The following is a 9706-nucleotide window of genomic DNA, read 5'->3' on the forward strand; positions in this document are numbered from 1 at the left end:
GTGGAGACCACGGCGGAGGCGCGCGGAGTTCGCGCCGCCCCCGCCCCCGCCCCTGGGCCCGAGGCTCTGCCCTCCGCCCTCCGCCCTCCGCCGCGGCGCCTTTAAGCCTCTGGACGCTCGCCCCGCCCCGGGTCCGCCCCGTCCGAGGCGGGAACCCGCTGAAAACCCCCGGCCCGCGCCGGGCGCGCCACTCGGCCCGCAGCCCCCGCCCGGAGTGCGCGCCGGCCCGACGGTGAGCAGGGGGCAGGGGGCAGGGGCCGCGGGGCGGGGCGGGGGCCGCTCTGCACGCCCGGGGCCGTCGGGTCGGGTCCCCCGAGCCCCGGCGCGGCCCCGCTGGGCGCGCAGGTCAGGCGAGGTCGCGGGGCGCGGACGGGGCGCCCCGGAGCTTCCCGCGCCCCTCCTGCGCGGCTCCCGGGGCACGTGCGGGGCCGCCGTCTGCGTCCTCTCGGTGCCCGCGGGGCTGCTGCGGAGTCGGACGGGGTCGGCCGGCCTGGGGCCCCGGGGCCTGGGGGCGCCGCTGCCCCGCCGCTTCCCGCCACCCCGCGCCCCCCGCTGCTGGGAAGGCCGGGGGGTGGGGGGGCCGGGCGGGGTGCCCAGACCACTGCGTCACCGGCGGCGGGCGGCGGTGACTCATCGGGCTGTAACGGCCCAGGGTGGGGCGGGGCGGGGCGGCGGGGCCGGACCTGCGGGCCCCAAGTGCTCGGGCCCCGGGAGCCCAGCCCGGGAGCAGCGGGGAGCGCGGGGTGGGGGCGGCTGGGCGAGGCTCCCCGAGGTCCGGCTGCGGAGCCCCGCGCGGGGGGACCGCGGCTGCGAGGGAGCCCAGGGCCACCGGGCTGGCCCCGAGCTCGGCCCCCAGCTCGGCCCCCAGCTCGGCCCCCGAGCGCGCCCCCTCCCCGCCGCCGCCCGGGCCCTCGCACCTGCCTGCACCCGCGCCCTGCCGTGGGGAGCCTCCCCGGCCCGCGCCGGTGCGTGCGGCTGCCCGGTGCCCCCACCCCGCGGGGCTCCCGTGTTTGGTACACAGAAGCCATGGCAACGGCCCCCCTCCCCTCCCCCTCCCCCTCCCCCTCCCCCCGCAAGCCCTGCGGCTTCCTGTTTGTGCAGCCTCAGCTTTCTCTTCTGCCCGCGGACTTGCCGCTGAGGGGCTGCCCCGCGGGGTCACAGGGGTCCACGCCCGGCCTCTGCCAGGTCCGCGCTCGCTCCAGGCGCCCCAGCCCCCCTGCGACCCGTGGGCACAATGAATGGAGCGTCTCTATCTTTCCAGTGAGACACCCCGCCCCCGGGACCCTATGCCTTGGCATCTGCGTGGGGTGGGGCGAGGTGAGCTCCTGCCTAGGGTCTGGGTGGGGCCGCCCCCCTTCCGGGGCCATTGTAACTTCGTGGGTGAGGCTGAGGGCTGTTCCCACAGCTGCAGGCAGCTCTGGTTTAGGTTAGGGCCGGCCCACCCCCCAAGTGGTTCAGCTGTTGGCTTCTTTTCGGATCCCCAGCCCTGGGCCTCTCCCAGGCTGCGCCCCACCCCGGTAGGCACCTGGCTATCTTCACTTCCTTTGAGGGAGGGCTGCGGAGGGTCCCCCGGGTGTCACTAGGGTGGGCCACCCCGGCTCCAGCACCAGCTGGGGCCGCTCAGCTTGCAGCTGGGGAGGAGAATCAGCTGCGGACAGGCTGCCGCCGGTTCCCAGACTCCACCCCACAGCTTGGACTCCTGGGGCTCTAGGGCAGTGGCCCCAGAGTGGAGCCGAGACACGGCGGCTGGAGGCTGTGACACTGCCAGCTGGGTCCAGGCTCCAGAGTGGGGGAGGGGCCCTCAGCATCCCCCCTGAGCCCAGAGGTGGGTCTGGGAGGCCAAGTCTGTTCAGCTCCTGCAGGGGGGACCCTGGAAGGGTAGGGCTCCAGGCCTGCTCGCCCCAGCCAACCCTGGTGGCTGGGTTAATGATTCTCCTGCCCTTTTTCTCCCTGGCCATCATGATCCCTTGGCCTCAGGCCACTTGGCTCCGAGGGGACACAGCCCCGAGGCCCAGGGGACCACAGTGAAGCTGCTCCCAGAAGACAGGTCTGGACATTGGGCTGGGGAAAGGGGGCTTCCTGGTGGCCACAGCCCTGGCCTCCCCTCTGCCATGCCCCTGTGTGTCACGGACCCCCAGGCTGAATGAAGTAGAGCCAGTGGTGGCCGAGTGGTGGCCGAGCTGCGGGGCTGGCCTGGGAGCACAGAACCTCGTCCCCTTGCCCCGAGGCCTCAGCCACCCTGTGCTTGCCCTCCCCCGGCTGAGAGAGTGGGTGCCTGTGGTGTGGGTCAGGGCCCAGACCCACATTTATCTGGGCCAGCCTTCAGGCCGGGGAAGCGAGGGTGGGTTGCTCTTAATGAGGTATAAAAATAACTGATTTAGGGGGAGGATCTGTGCCGGAAATGTGCTGCTGGATAAGCCGGGGTAGAGGGAAGAGCCATGTTGGGGTGTGGGGGAGGGGGTGGCCTGAGATGAGACCCAGAGGCCCAGAGGCGGGAGCAGGAGGGGGTTTGGGGTGGCACTGAGCCCCGAGGCCCATGGAGGGGGTGGCAGGATTGTTTAACCTGGGGTGTGTGGGAGAGAGGCAGCCAGAGTGACCTCATCCCTTGAGTCTGACCTGGCTCGGAGCCAGATGTGGAGAGCAGGAGAGTGTCCCTTTCCTGTCCTTGCACACAGGTGCCTGTGCTGGGGGATCCCCTGTAGGGGCAGCAGCAGGGATGGGGTAGGAAGTGGGGTCCTGGCCCCCCTCGGCCTGGGTAGCATTCCTGGGACTTGCTCTACAGGGTCTCTGGGGTGTGGGACGGGGCAGTGAGACAGAGGGTGGGGCCAGCGGTCTGGAAACCACCCGGTTCTTCCAAACATGCGTTGTCAAAGGAACTTAAACCCTCCTGTGTGTTTCCCCGGGTCTCCCTCCTCTCCATAGGCTTTCCCCCAAAATACCACCCGTGGCTCGGGGGTTGGTTCCCTGTTCTTGCTGTAACAGATCCATACAAATTCAGTCATGTAAAGCAATACACATGTCACGTGGTGCGGTTCTAGAGACCCCGACCGAGGTCTCATTGGCTCAAATCAAAGTGTCAGCAGGGCTGCCTGCCTTCTTGGGGGGCTTGGGGGAGAAGCCCTTTCCTTGTCTTTTCCAGCCTTGGGAGGCAGCTGCATCGCCCTCCCCTGACAATGCTTCTTCCTGCTGCTCTCACTTGCCCGCCTCCCTCCCTCCCTCCGGGTGTAGAGCCCCTTGCTGTGAGGATGCCGCCGCCTGGATGACCCCTCCTGCTCCCCCTCTGTCAAGACCCTTCACTTCTGCAGAGGCCCGTGATCTCCTTTGCAGGCCCTGGGGGTCAGGATGGACACCTTTGGGCGGCCGTTGTTCTGCTTACCCTGGCTTCTAGAAGGGAAAGTAGAATTGGTTTTGACTGCCTGGTTTCTCATGGGAAGTTCCTTTTGTGTGCTGAAATCTTTTAAGGACCTAGTCAGACCTACTCTTCCCAGGCTGCTTCTGCCCCCAGGCTTCTCTACGTTTCTGTGACATAGGGAGTACTCTGTCACCTGCAAGCCTTCCGCTTTCCCGGGTGCTCACTTTGTGTGTCTGTTGGCATTCTGGGACCAAGGACTCCCACAGTCCCTTCCATAGTCCGTAGTACAATTGGTGGGTGGTGCTCAGTTAAACCCAGAGGCTGAGTGAGGGTGGCTGGTCCGGTTCCCTAGCTCCTGGAAGAGGTTTCCCTAAGCCATTCCGCGTCTTCCTCCTGCCCCCAAATCCTCCTTCCCAGGGCTGGGGTTGGAATGGCCAGTATGCCTTTGCTAAAGCTGACTGCCCCGAATGGGGGGCTGAACCCCCAGACCGGGCTTTTCTACCCCGTATTCTGTTCCAGTGGGTTTTCTACTTCATTCTAGTAGTAGGGCTGTTAAATGAAGTCTAATGGCAGGACTCAACGTGGTAAACAGACTGCCTGTCGTAGGGGCGGGGGCACCCAGAGGTGACCTGCAGGGGCCCTTCGCCCCAGGGCCCCGGGGTCAAGGTGCAAGTTCCCTCATTTGACGGTGCTTCTCTCCCCTGGGGCCCACCCTGCCGGCTGCGGAGTACTGACTGCTGTGCCCTCTCCCCAGCTGCCCCCACAGCCACCACTGCCCTTTGGAATGGCCAACAGGGGACCTGCCTACGGCCTGAGCCGAGAGGTACAGCAGAAGATTGAGAAACAGTATGATGCGGACCTGGAGCAGATCCTGATCCAGTGGATCACCACCCAGTGCCGCAAGGACGTGGGCCGGCCCCAGCCTGGACGCGAGAACTTCCAGAACTGGCTTAAGGATGGCACGGTGAGAGCTGAGCCCTTCTGACTGGAAGTGCCAGGAACAGAGCTGAGCCTGGGCGGGGGTCTGGGCTTGTCCCATTTGCAGAACTGAGGACACACTGCCTCCTGCGTACCCATCTCCCACGGAGTGAAACAGGGGCCCCTGGGGCATCCACGGGAGGCTGTGCTCTAGACAGCGATGCTGGAGCAGCAGGGTTGTCCCTCCGGGCTCAGGCAGGAAGGAGCTAGGGTTCCCTCAGGGTGGAGGAGGAGCTGCCTTCAGGTGGGACAGGAGCCTTGGAGACCCTCATGGCCTCACCTCTGCACGCCTGCCGTCCTCACCCAGGTGCTGTGTGAGCTCATCAACGGGCTGTACCCCGAGGGACAGGCGCCCGTGAAGAAGATCCAGGCCTCCACTATGGCCTTCAAGCAGATGGAGCAAATCTCTCAGTTCCTGCAGGCAGCTGAGCGCTACGGCATCAACACCACTGACATCTTCCAGACTGTGGATCTCTGGGAAGGTGGGCCGGGCCGTCGTGACCAGGGGGACTGGGTGGGTTTCTGGCACCCTGGGGACAAAGGGGTGTGTGTGTGTGTATGTGTGTGTGAGATGGAGGAATGGGCCATGTGGGGGGTCGGGATGGAGCAGGGTTTGGGGATGAAGGGAATTAGGAAGCCAGGCTTGCTGACGTCAGTGGGAGGGGAGGAACCCTGGCACCAGGACCCCAGGGCCGCTGAGGCTGACACGCCCTCCCCCTTCCCAGGAAAGAACATGGCCTGTGTGCAGCGGACGCTGATGAACCTGGGTGGATTGGCCGTAGCCCGGGATGATGGGCTTTTCTCTGGGGATCCCAACTGGTTTCCCAAGTGAGTATCACCAGGCGGCCCCGGGCCAGTCCTTGTCCCTAGCAAATGGTCCTGCACGAAGTGCTTTCACGTCCCTCATCTCTCCCCAAGTCCTCACAACCCTCCTGGGATGGCAAGGAGACACGAGGAGGTGGCTTCAGAGAGCTCCAGGCTCTCACGGACCAAGCTGACACAGGCACCTGAGTGCCCCCTGCCCAGTCCAGGGGACCCAGGGGCAGCCTCCGACCTTGTCCTGACCCCGCTCCCTTTCCACGCAGGAAGTCCAAGGAGAACCCTCGGAACTTCTCGGACAACCAGCTGCAAGAGGGCAAGAACGTCATCGGGTTGCAGATGGGCACCAACCGCGGGGCCTCCCAGGCTGGCATGACCGGCTACGGGATGCCACGCCAGATCCTCTGATCTTCCGGCCCCGTTCCCGCCCTCTCGTGAATGGTTAATATATATATATATTTTTTAGCAGTGACATTCCCTGAGAGCTCCCGGGGCCCTCAGACTCCCCTCGGCCGGGTGGGGGCCTGGCCTCCCCGGGGGTGCCCCCTGGCGGGCTCTCCCCTGTGCTTACTAATACATCCCCTTCCTTAAACCCACCAAAACTGGACCAACTGGCCTCTCTTCTCCTGGGACCAAAATCTGGGGGCCTCGCCACCCCCCACCCCTATACCTCTCCTCTTTCCCTTTGGCTTCTTTTTGCCCTGAGCCCTGCCCTCGATCCGTTGCTTGCCCGGGGCTCGGGGACGCTGCCTCCTGGCCTTCCCTCCACGAGGATGCCTCACCCCTAGCTGTGGCTGCAGGGACTTAATTTATAGGGAGAGGCCTGTGGCGGCGGCCACCCCAGCCACAGCTGGGCCGCGCTTACCGCACAGCCGGGCAGTCGGCCCCTGGCAGGGGCCCTCTTGGCTTCCCATTTTTCATTCCCCTTGCTGTGGCTAAGGGGTGGGCGGGAGGGGGCAGGGGGAGGGCTGCCCGCCACGGGCCGGGGCTTGAAAAACCTGAGTCTGCTGATTGAAATAAATGTCTCTGTCTTTTTTTGGGTGGTCTCTGGCTGTGTCTGGGGCATGAGCCCTCCAGCGGGAAGGGAGGCATGTGGTGCCTGGTGCAGGGGAGAGGTGAGAGGGCTCAGAGATGAAAGGCTCTAGTCCTCACCCCCATCCTCCAATTTCCTTCCCTGTCCTCTTCTCTGTGGGTTTCGAGGAGGGTGGATTGGGGTTGGGCACAGCTGCCCTTGGGGCAGGAGAGCGTGTGGGGAGTGTCCACACCGGCCTAGGAACTGGGCTGCTCTTCCAGCCACTACAGCTTCTTAGCCCCTGCAGGAGGGTGGAGCCGACATTTGGCACTGCCCTGAGTACTGGCAAGTCTCTGGGTGCCAGGCCCCCCAGGCAGGCTTGGGGCAAGGTGGCCTCTGTTGCAGTCGGCCAGGCCAGCTTGGGGGCCAGGGCCAGGGGTTGCAGTGGTACGGAGGAGCTGACGGGCTGCAGTGAGCAGGGAGTGAGAGCTGGTGCCGGAGGGAGGACGCCCTGGTGGTTGATCCCACGCACTTGGGAGCTCGGTGCCTGGAGAGCAGAGGAGACAACTTCCCTTCTGGGTGGGTGGATGGGTGGCCTTGTACCAAGATAATCGATTTTGGGGTCCGGTTGTCTGGAGCTGGCCCTGACCACCCTTAGTTTCTAGTTCCTGGGTGTCACTTTTACCCCATGGCCTCCCCATGGGACCTGGGACTTCCCAGGAAGATGTGCACAGACCTCAGGCCAGCCCCCTACACCAGGATCCCCTACCCCCTTTCTGCTTCAGGGCATGTTTCCTCAGGATTGTGCCTGCGGGACAGTTACCATGGGTACTACTCAGAGAGCTTTCATTCTCTCTTCTCCCGCTGCCCCGCCGCCGTGGCTCCCCTTGCCAAGAGGCACCTACTGTGTGCTAGGCCCCCTGCCCAGACCGGACCTGAGGGGTCAGCTGGGAGGCTCAGCCCAGTCCTGAAGGATCCTGACAACACTACAGGAGCTGGAATTTGCTTGCGTGCTACAGTCCCTTGGGCTGAGGCACAGATAAGATAGGGCTGCGGCCTGTATGCAAATTCCCAGGGGATTAGCTGTCGTCCTGCCCCTTTATCTCTGGTTCTGGCAGGCTTGTGGGATGCCAGAGAGAGACTGTGATGTCATCGCAGGGAAAACATTGAATTCACTAATTGTTACTAGAAAACCAAGTCATTTGCACCCTTCCCTGACTTAACTATTTATAGCTACGGATGCTGGCCGCGTGCCTCCTGACTTTCCTGGGACACTCCTCTCCTTCCAGAGCCCACACTGCGACCCACGGCTTCCCCCAGGTTCCCACCGTAGTCCACGAGGTGGCTGTTACCGTGTTACCGCCCCCGTTTTGTTCCCACACGCACAGTGGGGCTCGGCGTCCCGCGGCCCCGGAAAGACTGAAGGGAGGGGCGTGGGTTTGAGCCCGGGGCAAGGGGCGGCTCCAGGCTCAGCAAGCAGCGGGCCGCGGGGAACCGAGGGGCCAGGGAAGTGGGGGTGGCGGGCGCCTCTCATCCAAACAGTGAAGATACTAGCTCCTTCCTCTGTTGCTGTGAGGATTTTGCCAGAACCTGTGCAGAAAGCCCGGCTTGGGCCCTGGCACAGCACGTGCCCCAGGATCGGGCGAGCGGGGACAGCGGGGTTTGCGCAGACGTCTTGCCGGGAGAGATGTGATGCCTGGTGGCACTGCTGCCCCGAACCAGCTCGGAGGTGACCGCCCCCTGCTCAGAGGTGCCTCCGGCAGCCGTGTCCCTGCCCCAGGAGTAACTCACTCTTCAAGGCAAACACCCACTCGATGGAGCCCTGCTTGGTTAGGGGGCGCGCCTTCTTCTGGCTACGATCACCACCACCCACAGGTCCTGTGAGCAATCTCCACGGCTCCCCTCAATCCACCTCACTTGCAACTTCAGTCCCTTCCTTCTGGAAATGGTCTGCATAGACACCTCAAAATTTGCTTCATTTAGCATTTTGTCCCATGTGGGGCCACGGCTTCATGCCTCATCTGGCCTCTTTCATCTCTCCTGGCCTTACCCCCTTTGGGGTCCCTGGGGTGGGGGGCCCAGAGCTCCTCTGTGTGGCACCTGGCTCTCAATGGCCCTCGCACCCACACGTTTGTTACAGCTGCCGGGACCCTCGTCCCCTCCAGGTCTCCCCAGGGCTCTGTCCTACCATCTTTGTTCAAATGTCACCTCCTGAGTAAGGCCTCCCCTGGCCAGCCTACTAAAAATTGCACATTCCACCCTCTGCCTGCACCCTGCTTTCTCCTATCACCACTTGACGCACAGTGTATTTTACTTATTTGTTTTCTGTCTCCACCCACAGAATGTACACTCTTTAAGGGCAGGTTTGTGTTGGTTTTGTTGATGTGGAGAAGTGCCTGGCATGTTGTAGGTGCTGGATAAATATTTGTGGAACAAATGAATGCATGTCACCCTATTCTTGTGTTCCTGAATCTTCTGGCCCAGTGACCCGGTGCAGCCAGACCAGGGTCTCAGCAAGCCAGCCTGTCATTGGGTCTGAGATGGAACCAGCTCATCTGTCAGCTTCCAGTGCTCTCCCATTGTTCATTTTCAGCAGGTGAAAACCTGAGAATACAGGGCTCTGGACAGCCAGGAGTGGACCTGGGGAGGGGCTGGAGAGCCCCATGTGTGTGTTCTCGGCAAATAGAAGGCACCTTGAGGGTTTGGAGGAAGAAATGGGAGTAGGGCAGGAGGAGGTAGGAGCCCTCTTAGGTTCATTTACTCCTTGCCTTCAGCCTTGAAGTGAAAATCACTGCAAAGGTGGAGAGAAAGTAGGCTTGGCTCCTTGTGACCCAAAGAGAAGACTTGGAGAAGGAAGACAGGAAGAGGCAGGGTGGAGGAGGAGGAAGAGGAAGAGGGCTCCTGGTGCTCAGACTAGCTTGGCTCACCCTTGGGGAAAAAGCATAGGTCTGTGTGGTCTCCTCCTATGCATGTGTGTCCAGGTGTGTGAGAATCTGCAGGGCCGGGAGTCACGGGAGCAGGTGCGACCAGAGGAGTCTGTGACCACGCGTGGAGGCTGCCTGTGAGCATGTTTGCCAAGGATCAGGGATTATGGGCGCAGAGAGGTGTGCGTCCTGTGTGTGTAGGCAGAACGTAAGCATCTGTGAGTTTGCACATAGCTCCGTGGAGAACAATATGTCCCATTCCTGCCTTTATGGCTGGGGGAGGCCTTTGAGAGCTTGGCAAAATGCCCAAGGAGCAGCCGAACAGGAAAAAGGCTGGACAATAGGGCCCTCAGGAGGGAACTGTAAAGGGTCTGGGATTAAATTTGTCGAGGAGAAGCCTAAAGAGTAAGTTAGTAACTGTCTGCTTGCAAAGAAATGAATTTCAGTCCCAGTGGCTATAGCGGTGGATTAAAAGAAAATGCACTGAAGTTGTGTCTAGAGAAATTTAGGTTAGACAAGGAAAAATGATCCTCTTGACTCTGAAGGTTATTAGCCTCTGGCATCTCTTAAGGGTTAAGAGGAAAGTTTTCAATAATAGGACAGATCCCATTTTAGATGGAA

At 62.5% G+C, this 9706-nt stretch overlaps 1 protein-coding gene across 2 annotated transcripts; it reads left to right on the top strand.

The window, feature by feature from the left end:
- The first annotated feature begins 75 nt into the window (after positions 1-75).
- On the top strand, positions 76-6185 carry TAGLN2 (transgelin 2). Of its 2 annotated transcripts, none has more exons than XM_025420728.3 (5): positions 76-232; positions 4107-4316; positions 4638-4812; positions 5056-5158; positions 5416-6185. In XM_025420728.3, the coding sequence occupies exons 2-5, from the start codon at positions 4137-4139 to the stop codon at positions 5555-5557; spliced, it is 600 nt and encodes a 199-aa protein (XP_025276513.1). In that variant the 5' UTR covers positions 76-232; positions 4107-4136; the 3' UTR covers positions 5558-6185. The 2 variants fall into 2 exon arrangements, with proteins under 2 accessions (XP_025276513.1, XP_048962838.1); XM_049106881.1 differs by lacking the exon at positions 76-232 and adding an exon at positions 1117-1317.
- The last annotated feature ends 3521 nt before the right edge of the window (positions 6186-9706 follow it).

Source organism: Canis lupus, chromosome 38 (genome assembly GCF_003254725.2).
Source record: "Canis lupus dingo isolate Sandy chromosome 38, ASM325472v2, whole genome shotgun sequence".
Classification (NCBI taxonomy): domain Eukaryota; kingdom Metazoa; phylum Chordata; class Mammalia; order Carnivora; family Canidae; genus Canis; species Canis lupus.

Coding starts and splice junctions, on each gene's coding strand:
- TAGLN2 (XM_025420728.3), top strand. CDS start 4,137: ATGGCCAACAGGGGACCTGCCTACGGCCTGAGCCGAGAGGTACAGCAG. Junction 4,317..4,637: donor ACTGGCTTAAGGATGGCACG/GTGAGAGCTGAG, acceptor GTCCTCACCCAG/GTGCTGTGTGAGCTCATCAA. Junction 4,813..5,055: donor GACTGTGGATCTCTGGGAAG/GTGGGCCGGGCC, acceptor CCCCCTTCCCAG/GAAAGAACATGGCCTGTGTG.